The 15975-nt window shown below is 39.7% G+C and overlaps 1 protein-coding gene across 1 annotated transcript; it reads right to left on the minus strand.

Moving 5' to 3' along the window:
* Window positions 1-973: 973 nt before the first annotated feature.
* LOC146170391 (dmX-like protein 1) lies at window positions 974-14063 on the minus strand. The gene is made up of 4 exons (XM_083382224.1): window positions 5804-14063; window positions 4570-4688; window positions 4111-4192; window positions 974-2748 (listed from the first exon to the last, which is right to left on the minus strand). The coding sequence occupies exons 1-4, from the start codon at window positions 14061-14063 to the stop codon at window positions 2537-2539; spliced, it is 8673 nt and encodes a 2890-aa protein (XP_083238350.1). The 3' UTR covers window positions 974-2536.
* Between the last annotated feature and the right edge of the window lie 1912 nt (window positions 14064-15975).

Here is a 15975-nt window from a genome sequence, read left to right on the forward strand (position 1 = left end):
TGTTAACATCACCACCATTGCAGTTTAATTGATTGATGTTGCCACTAATAAGATTGTTAACTTGGGTGTGGGGAGGCATTATTGCAATAAAACCATAATACAATAACTACCGCCTTAGCAAGATTAGATATTCTTGGCAAGAACTTATTCACTAGAAAGTATATAATGAATTAAACAAAACCTTAATAAAACTTAACTTTTCCGTCAAGCCATGTGTTGGATAAAAAATAGATTAAAAACGTTTGCTTTACCAGTTAATTATTCGCATGTTCATCATATTTCAGATCTAGATACGTTATATTGAAAAAGTATGTCTTGTATATTGAAAGAGGAACTCGAGTGCACAAAAACAACAAAGAGTCCGAAACTATATGGTAATATAAAAAATGGGGATTTTAATGAGGGACTTTCCCTAAAGGTAATTTAAGATTATTCCCCGAGGTTGAAAAACAAAAAATAAAATACAGTTATAATTTGTCATACAAAACGAGACATAAGTCGTACCTGGCAACTGCTGTTGGTTTTAGGATAGTTGTTTCGTTAACTAGTAAATTTAGTAAGTTGTATACTATTAAAGTTTTGTTCGCACTTTCTTAAAAACTGTCAAAAAAAAGTCCCCATTCAGAAAAAAAGAAAGGTATAGTTTCGAACATCATGATAGAGTGGTGAACAAATGGCAATAAAAATAAAAAGCAGATTTTAGGAAAAATTGTTCATATGTGGGTATCAACTAAAAACAGACGAAACTTAGTTTTTAAAAAAATATTTTGGCCAACTGCTACAGCACTATTTAACTTGAGTCCTGTTAAAAAGTGCATTTCTTTTACGCTTGCTTGCTTACCATTTAACACGCTAAACTGTAGTTTTATGTTTACAAATCAATCCATTCTAACAGTTTTAACTGGTCGTTTAATAAGGTTTACGAAACGACGAATATTGCACGACAACGGAACGCCTTGAATTCCCGGCACAACACTCACAGTACACATTTAAGGTGGCGAAAAAATCAACTTTCCAAACAATAAATATATTCTGAACGGTTTGCGAGACAACTTTTGATTCGTATTCGAAAATTTGCTATACGACATTAAACACAATGTGGTACTTCAAAGTAGGGGTTGCCCGATACTTTATAACGTATACTGCTACTCGATACTTCGGTCACAACGTCTGATACGATAAACTAAAGTTAATATATAAAAGGCAATGTATATGTAATTGGGTCAAAAATTGCTTAAGAGTTTGGAAGCTTGGTTACCTTTAATTGTTATTTTACATTTTATTGATAAATAAAACGCTGAAAAACGTGGCAAACCATGGCTGAAATAGTTTTTAACCGTTTTGTGATTTTCATGGATGCCAGACACAGTCTGAAAGTGCTACTTGACTTCGGGGATCGGATAAAATGGATGACATCGGACAACCCTACCAATCAGCATTGCCCGCAACATGCTTGCATATTTTAAGCACAAATTTGAAAAAAAAGAACAAGAAAGCAAGTGTTAAACCGAAATATACCAAGATAAATAACACACAAAAGGAACGAAATTTAAGGTCTGGAAACCGTGAAGAATTTGTGAAAAACAGTTTTTCAATCAGTTTCTTTAAAATCAATTACCCAAAGGTTTGCGACCTCTTAAATACATTAATCACACTACACCAGGGTTTCTTAAACACGGGTCCTTGGAACTCTAAGGGTACACAGTGACCTTTCGAAGGGGTCACAGAATTTCTTACGAGGTTATAATTTCAATGCTAAGAAGTGATAAGACGATTGATAGTGCTTAAATCGGTGCGAAACACCAAGAGTTCAAGCAAAAGTTCCAATTCGGCTCAGACTCTAAAACCCTGGATTTCACCCATTTACGTAACTAAAAGTAGATGGATATACAGACATATCCACCCACAATACGTGGGTAGAAACGATTCCACCAAATACCTTTACAATTATCAGATTGTGACATTCAGGGTTTCGAACTTGCTACTTTTTGCATCTGCTTGGGATAGATTATCTAAATAAGAATGGTGGTTCACGGTTAGACTGAGCTTAGAAGCCCAGCTCTATTTGGAAGCGGGCAAGTTGTACGACACACTAAGCACTTTTGCCCAAAATGTTCAGATGTCTAAGGCAAACAAATGGAGGATAAAGCAAAACATAATTTGGCAGCAACAAAAATAATTGAAGACATTTACTTGATCTTTGTGGAAAGTTTGTTACTTATAGAAAAAATATATTCGTTTCAATTTTAAATAACAAAATATGCGCAAAAAAAACGGTTTTCTTTTTTCTTTTTTTTCAGTAATTAGTTATTTTAACTCTTGGAAGGCAGCCAAATTTTTTTCTTACAGTAAATCCAACAAAATCAATGCCCCAATCCCCCCAAAAATTCCTGCATACCCCCTTTACAAGTCATGTGAAAAATAAATTACGACAGTTGCATTGCAATTTCAAGCACCAATAATAATCTAGGTGTTAAGCTAGTAATACAGCTCAAATAGAAAGTGAACAAAAAAAATTAAAATATTCCAAGTTACATTATGACATCCAGTAATCGGCTGATGGGAGCATCTTCATCTTGAGCGATCCATCTGCTCCACATGTGAGGATGTGATCCTTGGTGGTGACGATTTGGACGGTTCCGGAGCCGAAGTTCCTGAATATGGAGGACCGCGAGTGTTCCTGATTGCTCACGTAAAGCGTCTTGTGAGTGAGAGAGTCCCAGACCTTCACCGAGCCATTGGCTGAACCTGGAAATGTATTATAATTGTTTTTCTGTTGCTCAACCTGAAAACGTGATACAATAAAATAATTCCGTTAATTTTTTTTCTGTTTGCTGGACCTAGAAATGTATTATAATTTTTTTTCAGAAAGGTGTTAGCAAAAAAATAAAAAAAATTAAGTTGTAGTCTGTAAATCAGGGTTTCACAACAGTGGCCCGTTGCCAACCTTTGGGCTCACAGAGCAGTATTAGGTGAACCACCAATATGGCAGTATATAATATTTCAGATATTAGCCAGTTGAACTAAAATCAGTGGTTTTAAAGAACTCAGCTTATGTAAGCAAAATTAGAATAAGTACCAAACTGAATGTTAAGAGTAATAAGTGTAAGGCAAAATTTCAATATTTGCTGTTTCCAACATTTAAGGCAGTGGTTTTTAACCGGGGGTGCTGTGGCACTTTAAGGTTCCATTTTTAGCGCTCAAGGGTGCCGAAATATATTTAAAATTATTTAGGATTACAATTTGTAAGCTTCTTGGTACAATTTTTGTGTAATATAAAAAATAATGAAAAAGGTTTAGTTAACCTTGTTGCAAAGTGCGAAACACTAATTTAATGGATCAACAAGGTTAAAAATTAGAGTACCACTAATCTAGTATGAGTCAACCTCAAGCCTTCTTAAAGGTCCTGTTTACTATTTACGTGTATTAGTTCTTTAACTCGAGAACAGGGATGTTCAACCCGTGGCCCGTGGCCCCTGATTTTTATGTGCGGCCCACCACTTATTCTCACTTTCAGTAGCCTTTATTCAAACAAATTGTTTCGACTATCAAAAAAATGTGTAGAACAGGCAGTTTTTGATAAAGGCCTAATCTCATATTTTTTCTGAGACTATAATTGAGTCTCATGCCACATTTTAACAGCCATCGAACGCTTGTGCAGCAATCATTGTTAAGCAAGGTGTGTGTTTTTCAAAATGTGTGTTTTTGTGGACCTTTGAGGAAATATATCAGCCCAAAGGTGTTGTAACATGGCATGATACGGCATGTAAATTCAATTTGTCGCGCTTTCTGACATTCACTTGCATATTTGCGCACAAGTTTACTCTCAAAGAGCGGGTGTTTGTAAGTAAAGTTTTAAGACGTCACCACTTTAATTTAATGGGTTTTGCGGCCCATCGAAATTTCTAAAGTGGCAATTTGCGGCCAATTCTCTTAAAAGGTTGGACATCCCTGATCTAGAACATAAGTACAAGATGGATAAGTTAGGCCAAACAACAATAAGCTAACATGATAAGGCCAAGCACATTATTTTCCTGTTTTTGCAAGGAATCCTAATCTATAATTTAGTTCCTAAAATTCTGTTGCATTTAAAATCCCAGCACTATTTACCTGTCACATAAAACTTTTCTGTAGAGTCAACAGCAAGGCACTTTACTGAAGTCTCGTGGGCTGCAAACTTTGTCACAGGACCCTGGGTGAAAAACATACCTTTAATCAACAGCAGACTTACAACCTTTAATTTTATTGTGGTACATTTCAGGCCACAAACAAAACAGGTCTTCTTTAAATTACATTGTTTTCACACTTTATGGATACTGTGTGAACTGTGAAGCATATGTGAAAAATTAAAATAAAATTCTAAATCATTACAGAAGACAGAATATAATCGTAACATGACATGTGATAAATAACAATGAGAAAAAAATGATTTAAACTCATTACAATATGCAGTGTTTATTACCGTGGTTAAAAAACAGCTTTTAAAAACTGTTTAAAACTTCACTTTAGTACTGAAAGAATAATAAATTCACAAATGATTCACAGTAAAATAAAAATACACGTAGTTACCTGCAAACATCTGTCGTCGAACACCGTGATCTGACCATTCTTCCCACCGACAAGCAAGGTTCTGTGACGAGGCAAGTAACGGATGCAGTAAGCTCCGGTTTGCTCGTGAGTGGCAAAATCTAAACAAGATATTTGTGTTTACTGTGCTGCAAGTTAAAACAACTAATAATCAAGCGATTGGATGGATATTATGTTGGGTTATATTCAATTTTGAGAACTGTGGCTACAAAACCATTATGAGAAATTTAAATTACTGCATGGATTTAATTAAAGTTAAGACTTAAAACACAACTTTTAAAAAAAAATTCCAAGTTTTTTAATATATCCATTACGCTTGTTTATTCAATAAGCGCAAAAAAGCACTAAAATTGCAGATATTGGTGAGTGATGGCAACCCTATAAAAGGTTTAGGCAAGGGATGTCCAACCTGCAGGCCGCGGGCCGCATTGCCTGATACTTACGTGCGGCCCACCACTTACTCTCACTTACAGTAGCCTTTATTAAAAACAATTGTTTCGACTATCATCAAAACGTGAAGATTGTGCAGTATATGATGTAGGCCTAATCTTATGTTTTTTCTGGGACTATAATCAATGTGTGTTTTTCTAAATGTGTATGTTTCCGGACCGTTTTAAGGAAATATGTCAGCCCAAACGTGGGAATAACTCAAATTTTCGGAAAATTAAATAAGGTCAAGATTACTTGCATATTTCTCGAAGAGCGGGTGCTTATAAGTTAGGTTGTTTTATGACGTCACGATATGACGTAACTTATGACGACACCCCTTTAATTTAATGGGTTTTGCGGCCCATCAAAATTTTTAAAGTGGCACTGCGGCCCATTCTGCTAAAAGGTTGGACATCCCTGGTTTAGGCAAACCCACATGAGGTCGCAACCAATAAGTTGGAGACCACTGGCTTAAAGTGACCATGGATTATTAAATTCTTGACTTAGTTGAAAAATGTAATTAAATAGTTTTGCATTTATGTAAACTATCACCATGTTGGCTCAAATCTTGAACAAAAATAAGTTTCAATTCTGTTTTCCAGTAGTAAACTCTAATTTTTCTATTTTATAAGAAACACTTGGGTATTTTGCTGCAACATATAATACATTGCAATTGCCTTGCATTACAATTATACTTTTATATTTTAAAAGTAGCATGTATATGGCCAGCATATAATATGTTGTAATTCCCAAATGTCACAATTATTTAGTTCAAAAATCTTCTCACCTTTGACAAGGATGCTTTTCTTTGGCATTAATGTGTCCCAGATCGCTACATTTTTGTTGCTGCTCGAGAGTCCAGCAGTAGCCAGCACACTCGCCGACGAGACGAAGCAACAGTCGTTCACCCCTCGATCGTGGCACAAATGGTGGAGAAACGGCTTCGAACCGGAACTAACTTGCCACATTGAGAGGTAACCATCAGCACCAACTGCACTTATCTTATTCCCCAAGTTACTGAAATGCAGGTTGTTTACTTTTGCGTAGTGGCCAGCTGTTTGATACTGAGAGATCATCTGTTGATGCCCCCACTCCCACATACAAATGGCTCCGTCTCTGTTCCCAGTTAGGTAATATGGCAGAGTCGGATGTGACTCCATACGCCTGACACCGCCAACTTGTCGCTTCATTAGGACATTGGCTCCCTGGCCCGTTTGGCTCGTGCTCGACCACGGCACTGAGGAATGAGACCCGGGAAGAAAAATCTGGGGACCTTTTTGCGTTTTATTCGGAACTGAAACGAAAAGAAAATCTTCGTCATTTGGAAATGAAGAAGGATTGCTCGTCTGTGTTGTGATGTCATCAACCCAAGCCCAGTTATCGGAAGCTAAAAGCACTGACAAATCTAACTCTTGAATATCTTTTGCCGAAGCTAGAGCGATGCAGTTCGAGTTGACATTGTTGATGCAAAATGCAGCCAAAAGATCCGTTTCTTTGTGGAGAATTTTAACCTTACCACCGAATTCTCCGATAGACTTTGCGGTAACCACACTTGCGTTGTCGTCAAATTCCTGAGCAAGGCTAGCGGTTTCAGCAGCCAAAGCCTCGCTTGATTTTCTGTGGAAAATGTACTTTATGAACATTTCTTGCAGGTTTTCTTTCTTGACCAAACTGTGCCAGAGTCTTCTACATCCCATACAGTCCTTCCCAGATCCTTCGAACGGAGTGTTATTAGGCTCAAGCATAACTTGGTATTTCAGCATAGCGGGCCTTTGTGCAGGAGAACCTGACGTAGCAGCTACGTAGTTTGCATTACGAAGCGATGGCAGGAAACCACTAGGGGGCCCACCGCAGTCATCAACCTTTGCCATCAGCTCGGCGTGCCATTGTTGCAGAAGTTGTATAGAAGCGCATAAAAGTGGCGAACTGGAGCTCAGCTCAGTTAACTCAAACCCAGCGAGTGGAATGAATGATTGAATGTTGCTAAGCACTGTTTGAACCACCCCTGCCCTCATTAATTTCCAGCTGTACGAGTGGTCATCGTCTTGTTGTGACACTTCCTCTGTCGCTGCGTTAAAACTCTCGTCATCGAAATAGTTATCTGATCCGAAAGAAGTAACAGAAGATGCCGAATCTTCACTTTCAGCGTCGGAATCAAACCCAAGGCCTTCGTCATTTGAAGGTGTCACAAACGGCTTGGTGAGAAGCCATTCCCATAGACTTGTTTCAGGGGGAACAAACTTCTCTCTGTAAGTTGATTGCTCGCTGGACGAACTTATGCTTGTCTTTCTCTCAGAATTGCTGAGAAGCTTGTGAGTTAACCGCTCCCTCCATTTGTTACCACTTGTCAATGAACCAGGTTCAACATTAAGGCGAGACTTTGAGTATTTCACGTACAACTTCACTCCACCACCAAACACAGCATTCCACATTTTACTTCCAAGTTTATGGTTTGCGAGCCTGTACATTAGCGCGGTGTTGTGCGTCTGTAGGGCGTGAACCAACAGGCTTATGTACACAGAAGCAGTGGCTTCACAGAGTAATGTTACAATCTTGTTTTTAGACTCACCGCCTGATGCCTCACTGTTAAGCATAGATTGAAGTACAGCGACCCCAGGCCATTGAGTTGGGGCTGTTGTTGGGGCAACATATGAAGATGGGTGAAGAGGAGCCCCCATTTGTTGTAGATAGGAGGTTGATAAGTTAGGAGTTGAGGGTCGGCGATAACTTTCATTGCTGGAAAATTCAACCTGAAGTCCATCGGTTTTAAGCAGTTGTGAATGATAACTGGGTGTGCTGGTGTCACATAAGCTTTGGTATATGCAGGAGGAAAGAGCAGCAGCCTGGCTGCACAGAATCACGCTGTTCTGGTGTCCATTTGTAGTGTTTGGGTGCGGAGGAGAAACCAGGCATAGAACACTGCAAAGAATATCCTTGGTCATGTGGCTCAGATGAGTCAGTGGATCCGCTACCACGGTTTTACACATGGCGACCACCGAGGTGATGAGAGGGATGTTCTCACTTGGATGAGGAAGAGGTGATGAGAGGGAGAAGATGGAGTTGCGATCTTGCAAGGATTCTTGGAGCAGGAGGAGCAGCTCCATCCGCATCGTCGCAAGAGCTCCAAACGCACTGTCATGCAAATTGCAGTAGGAAAGAAGCGTTCTGAGAAAGTTGTGATGGCGCTGGAGCCACTTGCGTCGCCGTAGCAACCCGAGCCGACGAGTCTTCCAATCCTGGTTGTCGGCGAGTAAAAGCTCGTGGAGCGACGGAGCCGGAGTGCTCGCGGTTGCTGTGATACTTCCCATCGAAGTACTGTCCTCGTTGTCGGTCGAACAATCTTCCTCAACTCGAAACTCTGGTTTTGGTTTTAAACTGTCCTCGACGTCGAACTCGTTCAAGCCAAACACTCGGTGGAAAATGTTGGAAGCATCTTCGAGCCAAATGTAGAGCTTTGATCTCAGAAGGCCTCCATCGGAACTGTAAGCTGTTGCTATTGCTTTCAATTCCTGCACAAATATCTTAAAACAAGCGTTCATTCGTAAATGGTGAGCAAAGACGTCGTGTTTTGTTGCAAGTCCTGAATCGTTTTGCTCCTCCGCGATAGGTGCCGGTATATCATTCTCCACTGTGATTTGAGGAATGGTGGTTGCCACGGGTACAGCATCGCCGTCGCTTTCAGATCCACATTCTTCCTCGCTCCAGTCAAGTTCAAGTTCCTCGTCTTCTTGGACGACCGGCTGACTCCAATCAACAGAATCCTCTACAACTTTGGAAAGAACTGGAATTTGCTCTTCGGCCTTTCTCACAACTTGGTTTACATTTGATTCTGTGGACATAAAAACTTTGGGTAATTTTGTCAGGGAATCGATTGCCAGGATTGGACATCCAGATTGCAGATGGACGACGGCAGTTTGAAAGATCAACTTTCTTTCTTTTTCATCCACCACATCCAGAGGACCACAAATGTGATGAGATGATGTTAGAGAGGAGACGGCTTGTCCTCCAGATAACTGGGCGCGATTGCGGAGAACAATTGGATGCGAACGTAGGAAGACATAGAAGTTAAATACATCCGTGATATCCTCAAACTTTATGTCAGTGAGCAAGGTGTTAATTGACTTGTCGTACTGTCCAAGAATCCAGTAAGCCATGCTGCGCAAGAAGCAGTCACTAGGAATCCTACTCACTTCTTTTTTGCTCCCTTCTTCATTTAAAACATGAGCGGTTAGCAGTTGGTGGTGGCTGATGTCGGCATTTTCACGAAGCCGACAAATCACTACAGCAAGTTGAATGTCCTTCATTTTGTCAATGCAAATCTCAACCGCATCCTTAACAGAGCCAGCAAGTAGGAAAAAGGCTGCTGCTTCCTGAAATCTTTGCTTTCCCATCAATGCAAAGGCATTTTTCAAGGCAGCTCTCCGCCATCTATCTTCTTTAAAGTTGTTCTGGAAAAATTTAAGCATCCTTTGATCTTTAACAGATCTGAACAAGCCACAAAGCACAGATTTCTTGTTCAATGCCAAATAAAACAAAGCAGCATTTAAGGGTTCGTTGTTTTTTAGGAAGGCAGCTCTGGCGGTTTGTTCAATCAATCTCCGAAGAAGAACAGTGGATCGAATCCACCACCCTGCTCCCATTGAGTGCAACTCCTGCCAATCAGGAGCTCCTTTTTGAACGCTCGGAAGAAGAGACAAGATTTCCTCTTCTGCTTCAGAATGGAAAGCCCAGGCAAACTGGCAAGTGTTGAGGCCTCGTTTTAAAAGCACAGCACGGTTTGGTGCTGGTAACGAGTTCAGCAGACATAGGTGATTGTGTAAAGCCATTACAAACCTTAATCCACAGTTGTCCAATGCACCAGCCCCACCCCCTGAAACTGCATAACCTCTTTCCCCTGCTGTTAACCCAACAGCAGTTGGCTGCGTTTCAGTATATTCTTCTTGTTGTTGTTCCTTAAGGCTTGATGCATTTGTCATTTCAAGTGTGTCGGCTAACGCCATGAGCTCCATTTGATCAAAGCTGGTTAAACCTGGAAGCTGGTTGTGGATGAGAAATTCGTGGATCACTCGGCAGTGCTCTTTGCCAAAATAATCACGATCAAGTTTGGACAAGTCAACTTTTTCAGCATATTTTGTAGATTTTGACTTCTGGGATTGCATTCCGAGAATTTCGTCCAGTTCATCATTAATGTCCACAACTTCTTCTCTTTCAGTTTCCATAAAAAAGTCACCCAATGCATTTTCTGATGAAGACGTTCCTTGGTTAGAGTCCTTGGCCTGCGAATCCTGATTATCAGTTGTTTTTTTACGGATCATACCATCTGGGCCAAGCAAATCGTGCAGCGGTAAAGGAGTAATATGAAAACCCGAACTGCAAGTTTGCATTAAACTGGAGAGTTGTTCGGAAAATTGAAATTTCTCGACCTGCATTGTCTCTGGCCTGCACGTGCTGTCGCAGTAATCTCCATTCATGCAAATCGCAAGATGAATTAGGATTGATCGTACAACATCAAGATGGCTACTGTTCAGCAACTCAGACAAAACATGTGGGTGATATTGAGGCAAAGATGGACATACTTTGTCCACCAGCTCAGACAAACCAACCACTACTTCATCATCAACGCTCTTGTAAAGAAGCTTCACCTCTTTAGTTGAGTTCTCTTTTGTTTTGTCTTCTTGTATCCATTGGCTGAATACGTGCATTTCAGTTGCGCTTGCAACAACCAACATACCATCTCTAGCCCAAGACACAGTAATGTGCCTGTTTGGCTTATTGAGGTCACATCCATAACTTGGTGCAGAGATATCGAGTTCTGTTAACTTTGTCCATTCGAGCAGTTTCATCATAGCGGTGTCACTTGTGCTTAAAGAATCACCAAAACTTAGATTTTGATAGGGCAGCTTTAGCTTTGATGCTGCGAGTTTGTGTCGTGTGTGCATATCAAGGGACTGCTGTTTGACCAAACGTTTCGTCGGAGAAATGCCATCATCATGCGATAAAACGCAGGACGTATTCTGTTTGTCTTTCAGGTCAGTTGGTGTAAGCGCATATATCTGTATATTTGTTGAAACGCCAACTACAAGAAAGAATGAACCATCTTCTTGTGAAAGCCAATCCAAGTGAAAACTAGGCTTACTTTTAAGCGTGTTTAAATTCACTGATGTGTATTCGATCAAACCTTGCTCCTTCCACACTGCTCCACCACTAGAGGCACACTCATACACAGAGACAATCACCTTGTTGCTATTGACAACACAGAGGCACGCCAATAACGTTGGGTTGGCCGCTTTTATCATGATTGGATTTCCGTGGAGATCAATATCGGTGTCGGACATTGTTTGTTCGCAGTTTTGACGCAAGTTCCAAACACACTGGCCACTCTTGTCCTTTGGCATCGAGCAAGACCAGAAGTATATAGAGCCGTCGCTGCAAGCTGTGCATAGATGATATGGAGCTGGGTACAAGTGTTCTTCTTGTTCTGATGCAAATAGCAAAGTGAACCGTCCTGCCCACGAACAAGCACTAACAACACTGCAATCTACAGGAAATACAAGTTGTTGGTTGGACATCTTTGTAACTTTAATGTCTACTTTTGGAAACGTCTGGCTTCGATCTGTGTCCTCATCTTCACTGCTGTCTTCCTCGGATGTGGTGTCCAGCATTTGTACAGTCGTTCGTCTTAACCTGGTTCCCTTCATTGAGCTCATGTTGCCTGAGAAAACAATACTCCATGTGTGCAGGTATGCCCCTTCATCTGAAACTTCAAGCATCACAATGTAAAAAGACTTTACAAATTTAGTGGAAGTGTTGGTGTCCGACGTGTTCGCCTCCATCACATTTGCGGGAAACGTTTCAAGGAACAAAATTTTACCCCATTTTTTTCCCTCATCTTCCAAAGTTGTGAGATGCAATAGGCAACCAGGGTGGGCGGATGACTGTTGGGATACAAGGCTGTTTTGCAGGATGCCTGAATCAGCAGGTGTGGACATAGGGGACAACACATCCGCCAGTATTTTCCCAGCATCTACTACAATTTGATAGACTTGTAGTTTATTGTCGCTCAGTGAAACAAGGGCAGTGCTCGGAGAGTTGTTTTCAACGCCTAAACACCAGCTTGGCAACAAAATCGGGAACCAGGTGACATTACTGAACAAGTGTTTCCGTTGGCAACTGACTCTGGCAAGCTCAGATAGTCCTCCTGTGTGTGAGAGTGGCCCGATTGGATCTACTCTCCACAAGATAAGTTCGCTCTCCCTGTGTTTTTGGTCTTCTAGTTGATACCCAGCTGTGGTCACCATGAGCGGCAAAAGTGGATGTGAAAGAATTCCCGACAAGTGAAAGCAGTGTCCGCAAAACCTCGAACTGTGTGAAATGCTTGAAATTGACGAGAAATCGTCTTCATCGTTGAAAGAAATCTGCCAGAGATTTAGACTCCCGTCATTGTGCTTGCTCAGAATTTGAACACTGGAATAAATGGTTTGGTCAAGATTTTCCTCTGGTTTCAGTTGCGATTGGAAACTCATGTAACTGGTAGAGTGCAAAATATTCTGTTGAGTTGTGTAATTCACAAACAGAATCATTCTGGGACATAAAGTCCCGGCGTCGCCACTTGAAAAGGCCAAAGGAATTCTGGATGAAAAGCAGATTTGGGGTTGGCTGATTTTTCCTGCCCTATCCTCGTCAAGCCAATCTATATGCCAGACTAGTAAAGAGCCATCGGTGGGATGAATGGAGTACAGAGCATCTCTAGAGTCCCTCCACATCTGTGTAAGCTGGTTTAACGTGCCATGAAAATGCCTGGGTGCGTGTGACTGATTTAACTGATCCGATGTTGCCGTAAAATCTTCAGAGCTGTCCATATCCACTTGGCTATAATCCACTTTTTTATCTTCTCCCTTTTTAACAAGCAGTTGCGCCTGGTGAAACTTGTTATTTAGCCAATGTACTGTGAAGACCGACGACATGCACTCGTCTGAACAATTTTTAACTTGGTTGGGAAGTGAAAAAGCTGGCAGCAATGGAATATCAGACAGCGGGTTTATTGAGGCAGCAATGTGGAAGTGACGAATGTCCTGGTGTAGGCAACTTCTATGAAGTGGATTCCAGAAAGTAGAGTCTAAGTTTGACATTACAGGGGCAGAGGCAGCTCTTTTGGCATGCTCACTTTCTTGGTTTGATTTTCTCCGCTTGCGTTGCAGCGACGATTGGACGGTGGATTGAAACCTCAAAAGCCTGGACACCGGAAGCTTGGTTTCACACCAGACACGACAAATCTGGTCTTCACACGAACTTATGAGTGTGTTGGAAAAGCACTCGCTTTCATTGTAGACAAAATTTTTACGCCACTCAAATCCGATGACAGGCTGTGGGTGCATTAAATAAGTAAACGTGAAGTCGCATGTATCTTGGTCATGAGCGTTCGCACTATTGGTATTTACCCAAGATACATTCTTTTGCAGGCGACTGTACCAGATTTTAATCATGCATTCACCTTTAGCGACAGACGCAAATAAGGGACATGGAGCACTGTTTGGGGAAAATGCCAATTGAATCGGTCTCTCATCAAGGTCACTACTCCATGCACATCTCCACTTGGTCGCTGCTGAAGTTTCATGTTCGTTCAATTGAAATAACACATGATCTGTGGCAGCTTTTAGAGTCCAAAGGTTAATGACCTCGCAACCAATTAACAGCTGATCACTTGCATAATTCCAGGAGAGTATTCTAGCAGTCCCGTGGTTATCTTTCAAGTTAAAATTTGAAGCTCTAATCCATTTGTAATCCAATCCATCTTGCTTTGGTGTAAAAATGACAACTTCGCCAGAATAGGCAACAGCTATATTCCCAGAGGTTTCGGAACAGTCCAACGCAGTTATATGAGCTTTATTTTCACTCGATATGATTTGTACAGGTTGACGTGCAGAGCTTGAGATAACAAGGTCGCAACCAGAACCGTAAGCCCAGAAAGTAAAGTTCTGAATTTGTCCGACTCCGTAACAATGGCTGCCAGGGTTGGCAGACCCTGTTAAAACCTGATGCTGTTTCATCGTTAACTTTTAAGCATTTTTACAATTCATTATACAAGAGTTTTCTAAGGAAAAAACATTGCTTGTTGAAAAAGAAAAACAATTCTATTACCTTTAAGTTAACCCAAAATACAGAAAGGAGTTTTGATTTTCTTATTTTGTGTTGGTTTCCCAGTAAATTCAAATTAGGTCATAATTAAAATCTATAAAATTTACAAAACATATTAAAAGAAATGGCAAGACGCAAATCAAAAAAATGTATAATAATAAACCATTTAAAATTTTAACACATTTATTATATAAAATGTGTAAAACTTAACTTTGTAGATTCAATTTAACTAATATCATTACAATCTTGGTGAGAAATTGTTGCCATACTTGGCGTATACTATTGATCGGTTAAAGATTTGGTCATCTTGCACCTAATATCAATATAAAATCATAACAAAAAACAAATTAAACTACCACTGCAGTTAAGAGTGAAGAAGAAACCTTGGCGCTGGTTTAGGATCCTTCGACAGCATTAAAACAATTACTGGGGCAACACTAATTTACGGAATGATGAATGGTCGGAATGGTCGGAACGCTCGCTAATTTACGTAATGATGGAATGAAATGAATAGGGTCGAAATTAATTTGATGAATGGTCGGAACGGAATAAACTGTTGGAATAGAATGAACTGTCGCAATGGAATGAATGACGCTGTAAGAACAGAATGAACTGTCGAAATGAGATGAACGAAGCTGTATGAACAGAACAAACAGTAGGAATGAAATCAATGGGGCTGTAGGAACGGAATGAACGTCGGAATTGAATGAATGTTATCGTATGAAAGAAACAAAATGAATTTTTTGCTCGCCCAGTGTTCTTCATTCAGGCAAAATATATTAATCTGAATAAAGTTTTAACAAAGACTAAGTTTTTCCAAAAACGGAACCTGGCTTTTGGCTTTCTTAAAAACGAATTAGGGTTACGGGTTAGCGGTTGGGTGTTGGTGAGTCAAGTGTTATTATATTATTTATTTAAAAATAATACTTGACCCATCCTAACCCAAATAATGTGTGTTAATCACGTTTTAGTACAAGCGTAAAAGAGCGATCCAGTCAAATAACCACTTCCTTAAAAGTATTTGAAGTACATAGTAGAATTAGTAAAATAGATAGAATAAAATTTTTCTAATCTGTAAAAATTAATATTAGTCACGTTTTCATTACAAATATCACATCGGTGTATGTGTTATCGGGTTTATGTCGCGAACGAGAACGCGACATTTTTATTTCAATAAAGTAAGGTTCCAAAAATTATAAAACATTTTTTAAAAAGATAAAATTCGTTGGGCATTTAGTACAAAGAACACATTTTAGTAGTTTTTCTAATCTATGGAAATTATTCTAATGCAGTTTGACTTTGAGCTTGGATTTTTAAAATGCAAGTACAACGAACGCGAAACTTTTTATTTGGTTCTATGATTGATTTCTTCGCGACATTTCTCTCTTGCAGAGATGTCTATCACGCATTCATCGAATTTTAAATATTTTTAAATAAAAACTAAAAAATGTAAATAATTTCCTATTAGCATGATTTTAGAGTTCTGAATGTCTTGACCCAATCGGTTTATCATTATGTATTCGCAAATGTGTCTAACACGGGAAACGCGACATTTATTTTGTTTTTTGCCAGTTTTGGTATTTTACTATTTTGAGATCAAAATGACTGGGTTTTAAAAATAACTCGATATTATCAAAACACAAGGAATTTACAAAATTTCAACGTTTTAAAAAATATAATAGTTTCTTTTGGTCCATACAAGTTATTTTTTAATCGGTAAATAATTTAAACTATTTTAACATACTGCAATGTAGATACCACTGTACTACACTGTAGCAAAGAGACTTTAACAAATGAGATGCAACTCCTAGTCACGTGATCATT

This window comes from Ascidiella aspersa, chromosome 1, assembly GCF_963924565.1.
Source record: "Ascidiella aspersa chromosome 1, kaAscAspe10.2, whole genome shotgun sequence".
Taxonomy (NCBI): domain Eukaryota; kingdom Metazoa; phylum Chordata; class Ascidiacea; order Phlebobranchia; family Ascidiidae; genus Ascidiella; species Ascidiella aspersa.

Bases quoted from the DNA above. Each gene is read 5' to 3' on its own strand.
- LOC146170391 (XM_083382224.1), bottom strand. From the start codon at position 14,063: ATGAAACAGCATCAGGTTTTAACAGGGTCTGCCAACCCTGGCAGCCAT. The intron at 4,689-5,803 runs GTGAGAAGATTT...TATCTTGTTTAG, and splicing joins GAAAAGCATCCTTGTCAAAG to ATTTTGCCACTCACGAGCAA. The intron at 2,749-4,110 runs GTAAATAGTGCT...ATACATTTCCAG, and splicing joins AGAAAAGTTTTATGTGACAG to GTTCAGCCAATGGCTCGGTG.